The 14,939-nt window shown below is 39.4% G+C and overlaps 1 protein-coding gene across 1 annotated transcript in view; it reads left to right on the top strand.

The window, feature by feature from the left end:
* The first annotated feature begins 10,641 nt into the window (after positions 1 to 10,641).
* GPR149 (G protein-coupled receptor 149) overlaps positions 10,642 to 14,939 on the top strand; it is a 64,703-nt gene continuing 60,405 nt past the window's right edge. The window contains exons 1-2 of the mRNA XM_053600775.1: positions 10,642 to 12,063; positions 12,990 to 13,182. Coding sequence (XP_053456750.1) covers positions 11,083 to 12,063; positions 12,990 to 13,182 — 1,174 coding nt within the window. The 5' untranslated portion in view covers positions 10,642 to 11,082. The remainder of the gene's footprint in view (positions 12,064 to 12,989; positions 13,183 to 14,939) is intronic.

Below are 14,939 nucleotides of genomic sequence, written 5' to 3'. Positions count from 1 at the left end.
CCCTTTGAGCCATTGGTTTAAAAGAATGTGTTGTTTAATTTCCAAAATCTTCTGTTTTTTCTGGTTTTACTTTTATTCATTTCAAACTTATCTTGTTTTGATCAGAGAAAATAGTTTACACGCTAACTATCTTTCAAAATTTATTATGACAATGTGTAGCCTAACATATGGCCTGTTCTGAAAAAATGTCCCATGTACACTTGAGAAGAATGTGTATGCTATTGTTGTTGAGTAAATGTTCTGTATATGTCTCTGTTAGATTTAGTTGGTTAATTGTGTTGAGTCTTCTATTTTCTTATTTTCTGATTAGTTGCTGTATCCATTAGTGAGAGTGGGGTATTGAAGAATCCAACTATTTTTGTAGAGCATTTCTCCCTGTAATTCTGTCAGGTTTTGCATCAAATATTTTGATGGTCTGTTATTAGGTCCATAAATGTTTACTAGTGTTTAATTTCTAGTTAAGAAAGATAAAGAAAGAAAGGTGAAGAAAAACAAGGTACTGACCCTTTAAATCTCCTGGATATCACTTTTTTGGGGGAGGTGTTGCAACCAAAGGAGTTGCAAACACAATGGTCACCCCACATTTTGGTCTCCATGATGAGGAGAAGAAATTAGCAAACAGAACACAGATCTTCAATCTTTGGGTTCTTTTTGTTCACTCTGGGCCCCTGCAAATTCTGTAAAAGCTGCTCTAGGAACACCTCCATGGGCTCAGCGCCTGTGGCTCAAGCGGCTAAGGCACCAGCCACATACACCTGAGCTGGTGGGTTCGAATCCAGCCCGGACCCGCCAAACGACAATGACAGCTGCAACCAAAAAATAGCCAGGCGTTGTGGCGGGCAACTGTAGTGCCAGCTACTTGGGAGGCAGAGGCAAGAGAATCGCTTGAGCCCAGGAGTTTGAGGTTCCTGTGAGCTGTGATGCCATAGCGCTCTACCCAGGGTGACAGCTTTGAGGCTCTGTCTCAAAAAAAAAAAAAAAAAAAGAGGAACATTTCCATGGGTGTGTGCCACAGAGCTAAGAGGATAAGCAGATGCTACTGTGCTGAAATTGACTGAAATTAACCATAGTTTATCATCTAAACCTTCCCCTGAAGTTGCAAGCCTTCATCGGATTTCAGAGTAACAAAATAGGTACCTTAGACAAATTTTGCCAGGACATTCTTTGTCTAGGTGTGGAAACAAGATCCCTGTTGCTTCTTTTTCTGCTATTGTCTCAGAATCCCTTAAATCAAACATGTTTAACATAGCAGATTGACCAAAAACATTTTTTAACTTTCATAATGCTCAGTATTGGTGAGAATGTGGGGAAGAAACAGGCATTTTTAGTATTTTTTAGTTTATGTTACTGTTATTGGAGCAAGTTCTTGATAAGCATATAGCTAAATCTGTCAAAATTTACAGTTTGGATCAGAAATTCCAATGCTAAGAATTTACCTTACGTATGAAGCGATATCTAGATTTATGTGTGAAGATATTCACTTCGCCATTGTTTTTTAAAGAGAAACAATAGGGAAAACAACTAACAACTTAGTTCCTTATGGAACTAAGTGATAGTTCATCCATATTATCAAATACAGAACAGGTATATGAAAAAAAATTATGTACAAAGTGATGTCCAAGGAAATTTTGATTCATGAAAAAACAAAATCTTTACCTTGTTTTTTGTATGCAATTATTGTCACGTGTCTATTACAACCTACACATACACAGGAAACTGCTACTAGTCATAACCTCTGCACAGCTAGAGTGTGGTTTTCTTCTGCACTTTTATTGTTGTTGTTAGTCATACCTCCACAGTTATATTTAACCTGTTTGTAAGTCTGATTTAATGGAATTCACCTCAAATATTTCCTAAAAACAAATCAATTTTAAGATACGGGAACGGTGTCTTTTAATGTGTCAATATCTTTTGTCCCTGACCTTGCTAGGCCATACGCATGCCTTCCAACTCCAATGTCTCAACATCAACACAACAATTTATTAGCACAGATATCTCAAGTCCAGCAGACATTGTCTCTTTCTCTCTCTATCTTCTTCTCTCTCTCTTAATCGCTCTCCCTCATTTCTCCCTTCTCTTTTCATTGCCTAGCACCCTAATCTGAGTATCAAATGGAAAACTGGATGGATAATGTGTATAGTGATTCTGATCTGCATCAAAAGTAGAAGAAAAGGAAGGATGCAGGTATGCGACAACTGATTTTCCTCTTAGTATCATCTGAAAACCTAGACTTTATGGCAATGTGCAAAGGAACTGCAAGTTATAAAGATAAACATACCAGAAACTGATCATTATGTATTCTAACATCTTACACTTTTCATGTAAGCTTTTAAAGTTCTTCAGGATAGATAATATTCTATTTATGAAGACAGAGGAACAGAGCCATGGGCAAGATGAAGTGGTTTGTTGAAGGATTCAAAGAAAGCCACAATAAGAGTGATGAGAAATGACATTCAGGTTGTCGGACTCCAACTTCTTCACCCCGGTGACAAATGAATCAATATCACTTTTCTTCTCTGAGGGAGTTTTATTTCTAAAACCTTGCCATGTTTTTCTATCATTCAAATTTTAAAAGTCCCTTATAAATAAATAACCTTTTCACTTCAAATATACCCCCAAATCAGGGACATTTCTCACTATCGCACCCAGAGAGATTTCCACTCTTGTAGATAGACAAAAGAATAAGGACATGGAGAGAGGTCAATTTAATTTACACCTGCCATTGAATTGCTGTGTCATCTTCCACAGATGATTTTGTTTGCATGCTTTAGATTCTTAGCTATCGCATTTGTATTAAAACTTCCTTTTCCCTAGGGAACTAAGAGTTAAGGAGACAATTTCTGTAAAGCCCTCAATGATAACAAATGAAAAAAAAGAACAAGAGGCCACTTTGCATCATTCTGTAACTTATTTAGAACCTAAACAGCATGTATGGCCTCAGGAAGTTCTCTTCCCCAGCAATCACTCTGTCTTATTTAGGTTCACAGGATGTTGGTAAAAGCAAGAGATCTGAATAATTAGGCAGAAAAATAAAGCATTTACTATTCTACGTCTATAAGCCAGGATTCAGTCTCTAAATAATCCAGTTAAAATTCTAACCCTTTCACTTATCAGTAGTGCAACAATAGGTTGGTTATTTACTTTCTGCTTCAGCTCCTTTGTCTGGCAAATAGGGCTAAACTTAATAATACTCATAAGATTGTGAAATTAAATTAGTTAATGCATGTAAATAGCTTAGAAGAATGTCCAACACATTATCAGAACTAAATAAATGTTTGCTCTTGTTATTTTTACTACTGATGTTATTATTCATAATTATATATAACTTACATATAAATATAGTATATAACTTTTATATGGTATAATATGCTATCATACATGTTCAAATAGAATTTGAATGTGTCTAAATCTCAAAAATGACCCAACAACGCTAACATATAAATTTACGTTGAAGTGATCCTCTTTCAGACAAACCAAGAATCAACATTTTTTTTCATGAAAAGGTCCAGATAATAAGTATTTTGGGGTTGTGGTTCACACAGTTTCTTTCAGGCCTACTTGGAATTCAATTCTGTGTTATAGGTTGAATGGAGTCATTAAAAAAACATGAATGGGGTGGTGCCTGTGGCTCAAGGGGTAGGGCACCGGTCCCACATGCCGGAGGTGGCAGGTTCAAACCTAGCCCCGGCCAAAACCCCCCCAAAAAAAAAAAAAAAAACATGAATGAATGGGAATGACTGTGTTCTGCTAAACCTTTATTTATAAAAATAGGCCAAGAATCATGGTTCACGCTTGTAATCCTAGCACTCTGGAAGGCCAAAGTGGGTGGATCACTCGAGCTCAGGAGTTCAAGACCGGCCTGAGCAAAATCAAGAGCCAGTCTCTACTAAAAATAGAAAAACAAAACAAAAAAACAATGAGCTGAGCAATGAGCTGGCAGGCGCCTGTAGTCCCAACTACAAGGGTGGCTGAAGCAAAGGCATTTGAGCCCAAAAGTTTGAGGTTACTCCATAGCACACTTACCCTCAACACAGTGAGACTCTGTCTCAAAAAAGAAAAAAAAAAATAGGTTGTAGATTGCTAATGCCTAAAGTGTACCATGAAATCTCTCAAAGCATCATCATTTTAATGAGGTGAGTAAAGCTGGGACTTCAATAAGGAAATTACTCTTTCTGCCTAAAAACATGGTAAAACTCATTTCTCATTGCTATGCTCAACTAAAGGCAAGATAATGATGCTTCGAGTGGACGTAGAGTGCTCATGTTAGAAAGCAAAGCTGTAGCAGAGAGAGAGAGAAGCAACTTCCAGGGCAATGTGTAGCCTTCATTTTACAAAGGATTGGAAAGAGCACCCATCTTTGAGAACATGATTAATTAGGTTTAGCACTTAAAGCAAACTTAGAGCAATTATATACATAGAGATGGAGATGTTCCTTAAAACTGTATATTTAACAAGGCATTATTGAAAGAAACAATATGCCACCCTTCCTGGTATGGAACAGGAATGATGCTGGGAGAGAGACAGCGTTAGACAATAATCGACATCAGTGTCATACAGACAACACAAGATAAAGTGAAACCTGGACCAGATCAGAGCCGAAAACTACTCTCAGACCTGCTTAAGAGTTTTCACCAGCTCCCCAGTGTAAAGAAACTGAAAATTAATGTCAGAACTCCTTTGTGTATGTTTTACAGTGATAGTGATTAGCTGAAAAGGTGTTTTTTCTTTGAGATACTAAGATGTAGAAAGAATTTCCTTGAAACCTTGTGGCCCAAATGGACCAAAAAAAAAAAAAAAAAAAAAGGTACAGGGGTCTCCCTGATTTAAAACTTGACCAATTTGATTTGCAGCAGAGCATCCTCACCCTGAGCATTAAACATTTAATGCATTAAACCCCTTAGGATGGAAGGATATTTTTGAAGAGGAATTTAAAAGCAATAGTAAGAAAAATGATTAGACTATAAGATTAACAAGTGCAGGGACTGGCAATGTTATATTTACCACCGATACTACTGATACTAAAGTACATGATCTGATCTTTTGATACTCAAATAGATGTTAAGTAAATGAATGAGAGAATGAATGTTTATAGTATATAATTATGTTTAGGATAACTGTATATAATTTATATTTTTATTCTATTGGATGAGTTAAATCATTCCCAATCCATTCCATAGCTTCACATAGTTCTCTCTCTATATATATTAAAAAACTTTCCTCCATTATCTTTCTTATATGGCTAAGTAAAAATTACATAACTAGGCTCTGTGCCTGTAGCTCAGCGGCTATGGCACCAGCCACATAATCCAGAGCTGGCAGTTTTGAGTCTGGCCCCAGCCAACCAAAAACTAGATGGGTCTTGTGGTCGGCACCTATAATCCCAGCTACGTGGGAGGCTGAGGCAAGAAAATTGCTTAATCCCAAGAGTTTGAGGTTGCTATGAGCTGTGACGCCACAGCACTCTACCCAGGGTGACATAGTGAGACTCTGTCTCAAAAAAAAAAAAAATTATACAACTAGTATAGTCAGATTCATGTCCAGAATAAATAAAATTGTATAAGCAACAACTTTTATCATTGGTTACAAATCTTTTTCTCTATCTGTTCAGCATTTACCTACATACATTTTTATGTATGTGCATACATATGCACATTGTTGTGTTTTATCAATGAAAAACACAACAGAGGTTAAAAAATATGGTATTACTCATTAGAGAGGTTAAAAAATATGGTATTACTCATTAGAGAGGTTAAAAAATATGGTATTACTCATTAGAGAGACTTGAAATAATCCCCACAAATATGGAGGGCTGCCTTTGGGATGAAAACATCTTTATCAGGTTTCTAAAGGTCAAATTCACGAAGTCGGTCTCTCTGACTTGAGGCCAAGTTAAGTTGTGTCTTCACTGTGATTAGACACTTTAAGTTACTGCATGTTTCTAATGAGACACCAGAAAATAAAAGAAATCACAGCATTTAGGCTCTCCTCTGATGCCAAATTGCCAGTCACATTTTGGAATATTATCAGCTGTAGCAGAGTATGTATGTATTTTATACAATCTAGATATTACATACACATACAATTATTAACATATAAATTGTACATTTATGGTTATACATTTGTAGTTATTATATATATTTATAGAATCTGAATCTTATTTATATGCATCTGTACCGTGTGGGTATTAGATAATTTATAAGCTCTTTTACTTTAGAGTTGATGACAAGTTAGCAAGAGTATTAATCTAAGACAGTACTCTAAAATGTTTTGGGCACACAACACTACATTTCTAGAAAGAGAAAAGTATTATACCTTCATAGGTAACTGTACTTATGATGCTTTTTTTATTTTTTTAAATAAGACTAAATATTTTTATTCAGTTCTATGGTTACTTTTTTATTGTCAAAGCTACCCTGCTAAGAATGTAATTTTACAACATTCAACTAAAACTTTTTATCGTGTTTCCTATTTCTTGAGACTTTTCAGATATTCTATGGACTTGGAGAGAAAGAAATTATCTACAGTGTTTTCCAAAGGTATTACTGCATCAAGGACTTCATAAACTAAAACCCTAATGGAATTAATGTCACATAATTCTCTGTAGGTTGTTTAAATTCTCTGCATTTTTTTGTTAAATTTCTGTAATTTAACACCCTGTAGGTTCTTTAATAGTTGGGAATGCGATGTGACATGTAGTATATGTTGTAAACATATAGCACATGTTTAAAAGTACCCAAAAAAGCAGTAGGATATAAACAACTTCTAAGTCAATATAAATTTTCATTATTAATTAATTTGAAGATAGAATTTGAAATGATTGAAGACATAAAGCTCTACCATAGATTTTTTTAAAAAACCCTCTGTCTTAGGAAAGACAAAAATAAAGCTCACTCATAGGAACTGAGTAAAATTTTTTTAAGAAACAAAGAGGCTTCTTAGAAATCTTTCTTACTAGTCTCCTAAAAGTTATCTGGGTTGAAAGACATTTAGAGTAATATTTTTTTCTCAAGAGGATGTTTTAAAGAAAATGGAATTATTGCTCAGGGGAGGATTGCAAATGTTCAAGGAACTTATTACTCATATATAAATAATATTTCTAAGCTCAAATTACAACCTTTTACCAACCTTTATGTTTTATAATACATAATGCATTATAAAACGTACATATATTTAGATGTTCTTAGATGCATACATCATATATAATGCATTATAAAGCGAAGTTTTGTAAAATATTGTAAATTAACATTTCTATAAATCGAGACATTTCAAGCATTTTTTTTTGTCAAGAAAGGAAAGCAAAATATCAGCATCCATTGGAAGTATTTTCAAGGATAAAGTGCTAAGAGGAAGTTATTAGAAAATGTGTCTGTGCACGGCAGAGGATTTAACTATAATTTTAAAATCTGATTCCGATACTTACTCATGTGTGACTTTAGGCAAACCATTTAATCTCTGTTTTCTTTTTTATCTTTTTTTTTTTGGGGGGTGGGGCTGAGTCTCAAGCTGTTGCCCTGGGTAGAGTGCAGTGGCATCATAGCTCACAACAACCTCCAACTCTTGTGCTCAAGCGATCTTCTTGCCTCAGTTTTTCTATTTATTTTTTTAGTAGAAACAGGGTCTCACTTTTCCTCTGGCTGGTCTTGAACTTTTGAGCTCAAGCATTCCACCCACTTCGGCCTCCCAGAGTACTAGGATTACAGGCATGAGCCACCACGCTGGCCTGTCCCTCAGTTCTCTCATCAATGAAATGGGGGCGATATTACACTTAACTATATTAAATGGGCCGGTGTCACCAAGCAATCAATGGGATTGTTGTCTGATGTACATAGAAGTAAATACCATGGAACTGGCGTTTGAGAAAAGTCAACAGGCAAAGAGGAGAAAAAAAGCAAATCTGTCTTCCCAAGCTGGATGCTGGGTTAGGTTTTATAAACGTAGGTTAATAAAGCATGATGTGACTGGATCTTGCAATGAAGAGATACCAAGAATGGGAACCTGATTGGATCCTGCTGTGCTGTGCTGCCAGGGCCTGACCTGATTGGATCTTGGGTCATGCAATGAGGCGTCCACTTCTTAATTCAGTCCTTGCTCCTCCGTTCAAGCCCTTAGGTTCTTGTCAGTGGTTTTAACTTTGGTTTGTCTGGGAATGCTCAGGTTACATTGTCTTCAACCTGGGTGTTTATGGCAACTGAAAAAACACTCACAACTTTGTTACATAAAAGTTGAGCCAGATTTATCTGGTACAGTTACAATAACAATGGATTTCCAAAATTCAGTGACTTACACAACAAATTTTATTTCCCATTCACACAAAACTTACCATAGTTTCCTACAGATCTCCAGCCCTCATTCAGCTTAGTATTCTAGGCTTCTTGAATTTTATACCTTCTTCATATTGACAAGAGCTTCCATGTTATCATAGAGAAAGCGAAAGCATGTTGAATCCAAACTTCAGCTCCTATAGGTTTGCATGTTTTAATAGAGAATAATATTGATTATTGTAACATAAACAGAAAAAAATTAAGACAAAGTTAACCTAAACTTCTAAAAAACTATATCGTTTAATTTTATAATTGGAAAGACCCTAAAAGTAATCCAGCCAAATCCTTGGCTATAGTTTAAATGTGACCAGACAGTTCATATGTTGCAAACTTAATCCCCAGTGCAACAGTGTTGGGAGGTGGGGAAGTAGTAATATCATAAGAAGTTTGCCTTCACGAATGGATTAATGTCATTACCTCAGGAATGGGTTAGTTATGGAGAGAGTGGGCTTGCTGTAAAAGTGAGTCCAGCACCCCATCCCCTTGCTCTCCCTCTTACACAAACACATACTCTCTTGACCTTCTAACTTCCACCATGAGATGACACAGCAAGAAACCCTTGCAAGATGCTGGCACTTTGATATTGGATTTTCCTTCTTCCAGAACTGTAAGAAATTAACTTATTTTCTTTAAAAATTTCCCGGTCTTTGGTATTTTGTTATCGAAATACCAAACAGACTGACAGCCTTTTATTTTACTATGCAAAAACAGATAGCAGAGAAAGTATAAATTCTTTTTGTCCTAGGTTACCTGTCCAACAGCAGCAAAGCCTGCAGTGCTACTGATGACTAGTGCCACTTGGTGGGTATGTGTCCCTTTTCCAAATCTATATTTAAATGGAAAACTCAGAAATGATGGTAATAAAAGGAGACATGTTCTCAGGCCTGAAATGGTATTGTAGTAGCTATTAATTTCTATCCATTGTATCTTGACAATGTGAGACTTTTTGCCCAACCTAACTGAAAATCCAGAATTAGATTCCATATTGAAGAATAATACTTTTGCTATGGCAAGAAAGAATAAGATCTGTATGAAGAGGCAGAGTGGCATGCCATGTAACTTTTAAATCTTCCGAAATAAGCTCTGTTTATCATTGTGCTTTCTGAATCAACATTATTTTTGAATAAATGTACCCCCAGTCTCTTCTTACTCACATAGTACGGCAGCATCTGTTATTATCTGTAGGGAGAGCTAGAGTGCTGAGTTAGTGTGTTACTTGTGGGTTTTGTTTCCATTTGCTGAGTGAAGGAGAAAATTAAACAATAAACATGTCAAGAGAAGTAAAGCACCTGCTGTGTTCATTGCAGGGTGTGGCTGGCAATGACTAATGCAATCATTTTGCATTTGAACAGATTCATGTTCAAAATGTAATTTCAGTTATTTCTATAATAAAATGAAAAGGAATGATCACACTTCTATAGCCACTTCCAACCATTTAAATAAATAGCCTATCAATGTTCCCCTTTCCCTTCCCCTGCTTCCATTCAGCTCTCCAGGATCTTGTGGGAGGACGCAGCTGTCAGGTCACGAGGAGGAATGCTACCCAAAACCATCCCCGGGAAATGCCAGGCCAGAGGTACTGCTGTTAGTTACTTAGTTGCTAAATTGCTAGTATTGCAAAACCGGCGATTCAGAGATGCAACTATGGTACCCAATACCCCAAGTACTCTGGTAAAAATGTTTTCTGTGGGTTGACTTTCCTGTTAGCCCCATAGGTACAATGTCATCTGACCTTATGAACAATTAGAAATAGTTACTCAAATGACACCCTGCTTATTAGATGACATTGACAGACAATAGTTATAAACAAATGTCTAACGTTACTGTGACTTTACTCAAATATTCTGCATAATCCTGTTTAGTGTAATGAGGGCTATAACGACATTCGTAAGTACGATATTTTCTTTAAGAAAAGAAATGGCTTATGAAGCAGGAAAGTCTGGATAAGGATAAAAACAGCTCCTTAAGTTATTCGAGTAGCTTAGACCTCTCAAAGGTGACATTTGTACTTCACATAAAGCCTGAGCAAATCAAAACCAAAGAAGCAGCTTAGTAAGAACACTGTTCCATGCTTTGAATGAGGCAGGCTGAGAACACATAGGCACATCATTTTGCTCACACACTGAATTCCCCTCCCTTTTTTTCCTGCTTTTCTCCTGCTTGAGCTGACTCCTCCTTCCTGCAGCTCTGAGGATCAGAATTGCTGCTGATTGAAGAACACAACGGTTCAGATTGGAGCCTGTATTCTGGCTCCCTCTGACAGGCACTCACAGGCTCTCTCTCTGTGTGTCTCTCTGTCTCTCTCTCAGCCTTCAGACAATGTCTCTGCCTGGGAATCCAGCTCTGCAACTAAGTGCATCATTTTTCTGCTCTTAAAAGTATATACAGTTTGATTATTTCAAGCTACAAGCTGCTTTGCTCCATAGAAGGACCCAAAAGGATGCAGACAGCATTGTTTTTCTATCTACCTGAAGAGTTTTTCCTTGTTTGCCTGAAACTTGATAATGGGAGGGAGTTTTCGGTTTGTTTTTAATAACTGCCATGGTGAAAAAATTCTTTCTCATGCTTGAAATGGAACCCAATTTTTAAATATGGGTTGGGTGGGATCTAAAGGAGACATCATTTCCTGCAGGACTGACCTCGGGAACATCTAGAGGGGAACTTGGTAGGAGAAATGAAATCTGACTTGCAACAGCCATGCTTTATCTTGAGGAAATTATCAGATTCATTGAGAAGGAAAATTAAATATTGACCAAGGACAATGTCTTTATTTCTCGGTAACTTCTCAACAAATGACTCTAACCTGTGGAAAGAAAGCCATAATTCTACGGACCTTTTAAATCCACCAGGAACTCTGAATATCTATCTTTTTTGCCTGACATGTTTAATTTCTCTTGCAGCTCTGGTGGGCAGCATTTATTCACTAGTTTCCCTGCTGAGAATGCAGAACAGAACTGTTGTATCCATGCTTGTGGCTTCCTGGTCTGTGGATGATCTCCTGAGCGTCCTGTCGGTGACCATCTTCATGTTTTTGCAGTGGCCGAAAGAGGTCCCTGGTAACTTCCAGACTCTGTGCACCGCCTCTGCCTTACTGTATTTATTCCAGGGCCTCTCCAGCAACTTGAAGGCGACTCTCCTGGTCTTGTACAACTTTTACACGATGCACAGAACTGTGGGGAGCCAGACAGCGTCCAGAAGAGCCGGCCAGGTGCTCGGCGCGGCGCTGTCGGTGTGGGCCGCCAGCCTGGGGCTCTCCGCGCTCCCGCTGTGCGGCTGGGGCGCCTTCGTGCGCACGCCCTGGGGCTGCCGCGCAGACGGCTCCAGCTCCTACGTGCTGCTCCTCTTCGCCGTGTACGCTTCGGCTTTCGGAGTCCTCGCCGGCTTCTCTGGTCCTCTCATTCTTCGGTTGCTGTGTTCGGAGGAGCCGCTGCGACTCCACGCCAACTATCAGGAAATTTCCCGTGGAGCTTCCACCCCCGGGACCCCGCCTACCGGGGGGAGAGTGCTTTCCCCCTCCCCAGAGGATGCTCCGGGCGCGGCTCTGCGGTGCTCGGGGAGATGGTCCCCGAGCTCTGATTCTGCGTTCCGACCCGGTGCGCCCGCTGCCGCTGGAGCTGGAGCCTGCAGGCGGGAGGACCGGGAGACTGTCTTTGGCACCAGGAGCTTCACCATAAGTGTAGCACAGAAGCGGTTCGCTTTGATCCTGGCGCTGACAAAAGTCACCCTCTGGCTGCCTATGATGGTAAAAGTGCAGTTGTTCGGAAAGCGTGGGTGTGTGTGCGGGACAGCGTGAGTGCGTGTTGGAAGCGGCATCGCGGGGTTGGGGAGTGACCCAGGGGCGCGCGGTTAAGTCTGCTTCCACGTCTCCCTGTTTCAGAGATTCACTTGAAGGCAGGCAGTTCACAGGTGGGGTCAGTTGGCCGAGAAGCCTCTGTTGTTAAGCGCTGGCTTCTTTCAAACTCGAACGGGTGGGGAGCGCTTTTCTTCTCAGGCGACTTAGTTTTCCTAGTTCTGTGGTGGTCAAGGGTGTAGTTACCGCAAAACCTGAGTATTAAGAAAAGGAGGGCGAGAATAAAAAGAAGGGTTTGTTTTTTCCTCCTCCCCTTCCGCCATCCTTTTCTCTCCACTTCATTCCTGTCTGGTGAAGACAGCCCCAATCCTAACAGGGAAAGGTAGGGGAGAAAAGCATCAGATGTGGAATGAGAGGAGAGGGGATAAAACAGGCTTTTGTTCAGATAGAGAAGTGACCCAGTGGCGCCTGCTGTGACAAGTGCGCATGGGAGGAAGGGAGGGACCAGGAAAGTGACAGAGGCCACGTGAGTACCCGGTGCAGGTCCCACGGGTGTCTGCCTGTTCCCTGGGTGGCATCCCCCAGGTTGCAGACAGTGCCTCCCTGGTGGAGACTTGAATGGCAGCAGGCTCGGACACACGACTCTCCAGAACAGGAGCCCCACCAAATCTTGTGGCGTCTGGCGTGGTGGGTGTATCTGTCCCACCAGTGCCCAGGAGCCCACCACCAAAGAGGAGGGCAGCAGCCCACAAGCGGAGCTTCTGGCTCTCAGTCAGGAAAGGGGACTGGATAAGGGGCTGGGCAGCCTACAGGGGCAAAGGCTTGGGGAGTGGAAAATGTGATTCTGGGTTAGATCTGAAGTCTGCTCGCCTTTGCAGATTCACATGGTGGTCCAGCACGTGGTGAGAGCGCAGAACCTTCCCTTCGAGACACTCAGCTTCCTGCTCAGCCTGCTGGCCACCACTGTAACCCCAGTGTTTGTCTTGTCCAAACGCTGGACCCACTTGCCCTGTGGCTGCATCATCAACTGCAGACAGAACGCGGGCGCGGTGGCCTCCGATGGGACAAGAAGTAAGTGCGGTGGATGCTGAGCGCTCGGGCACCATGTGTGCACGGTCAAATTCTGAAAAGTGGTCCGTTGGGAAAGTTGCCTGACTACGGGATGAGGAGACTAAGGACAAAAGTAAATGGCAAATAGCAAGAAGATGCTAGAACCTGAAACGACTGCGGTTTCAGTGGGTTTTTAATGAGGCAGGTTTTCAGCTATCCCGTGAAGAACTGCTTATAGTATTGATCAATTATTTTAGGTAAAAAGGGAACTAGAATTCATTCAACACAGCATGCCCACAAAAGCACTTGGATGTTATGTTTATGTAGCTTTTAACCCAGAGTTGGAATTAATTCTCCTTCCAAGTCTACAAATGAGAAAGGCATTGATTGCTATGAGAAGCCTGCAGAAAGTTAATGACATTAACTTTCTGCAAAGATTATTAACTTTCTGAAAAGAAGAAAACTCATTATGTTGCTGCCCATTATTATTAAATGGGACAGTAAAGGAACACAGTTTCAGTTTTTTGCTGCTTGTGTTATTCAAAAGTTCTCTGAGTAAGTAATCACACAGACTAAAGACGGGTCCAAGTGCAGGCGTCCACGTTTGGAAACACACACACACACCCCCAAACAAAAAAAAACAAAACAAAACAATCCCTCAGTTTCAAGAAAAGACAAAGTGGCAGAGTTGGTCATTGTGTGTTCACGTACGTATGAATCAAACCACAGTATCTACTTTTTAAAAAAGTCTAAGTTCTAAAGATTAACCTACAATGGGAGTGAGAGGCAGGTCAATTAGAAAGCTCTGGACAGTGAACGTGTTCCCATATTCTAAAACAGGGAAAGCTGACGAGTGAGCTGTCAGTTGTGACTCTGCTAGAAAGGAAAAGGATATTTTTTATCAGTCTAGAAAAAAGATGGATGTTCTACCATTTAACAAAGTTAAGAATAATGAATTAACCATCCCATTAATTGTTCTTTGCTCAGAATGAGCAAGTATATTTACTTAATAGAAGAACATTTAAGTAAAAACTATCTCACATTATTTTAGAGCTGTAAAATCTGCAGAATATCAAAGTATATTCTACAGTCAATTTAACAATAGGGATATTTTGTAAATACTAGTTGTGAACTGTCTACTTTCTATATATTAATGACATTTAAAATTTAGAGTATCTAGATACTTTTTAAATGACCAGAATATCTTTTATTATTAAGAATGTCATAAAGTTTATTGTTAATAGATGCCAAATTTATCTGTATATCAAATAACCACAGAACTCATAATGATGACACTGATTAATATCCAGAGCAGTAATGACAGAGAAAATTAGTGATGAACACTTATGAGCCACTTATGAATAAGTAAACATAAAGCAATCATTTATAAGCCTGAAGCTCTAAGTCTAACAAATCTTAACACTTTTCGACTAAAGTAATGAGCCAACTTTGTCTTACAATATCTAAGATGGTAAGAAAAACAAGAGTCTAGTGCCAATGAAAATGAAAAGTCTCAGTAAAGTGGTGTAAGGCAGTCATTTTTTTTTAATGAATTTTTTTTTTTTTTTTTTTTGTAGAGACAGAGTTTCACTTTATTGCCCTTGGTAGAGTGCCGTGGCATCACACAGCTCACAGCAACCTCCAACTCCTGGGCTTAGGCAATTCTCCTGCCTCAGCCTCCCAAGTAGCTGGGACTACAGGCACCTGCCACAATGCCCGGCTATTTTTTTGTTGCAGTTTGGCCGGGGCCAGGTTTGAACCCGTCACCCTCGGTATAT

Source organism: Nycticebus coucang, chromosome 8 (genome assembly GCF_027406575.1).
Source record: "Nycticebus coucang isolate mNycCou1 chromosome 8, mNycCou1.pri, whole genome shotgun sequence".
Lineage (NCBI taxonomy): Eukaryota > Metazoa > Chordata > Mammalia > Primates > Lorisidae > Nycticebus > Nycticebus coucang.
This window is presented reverse-complemented; position numbering and strand designations above follow the sequence as displayed.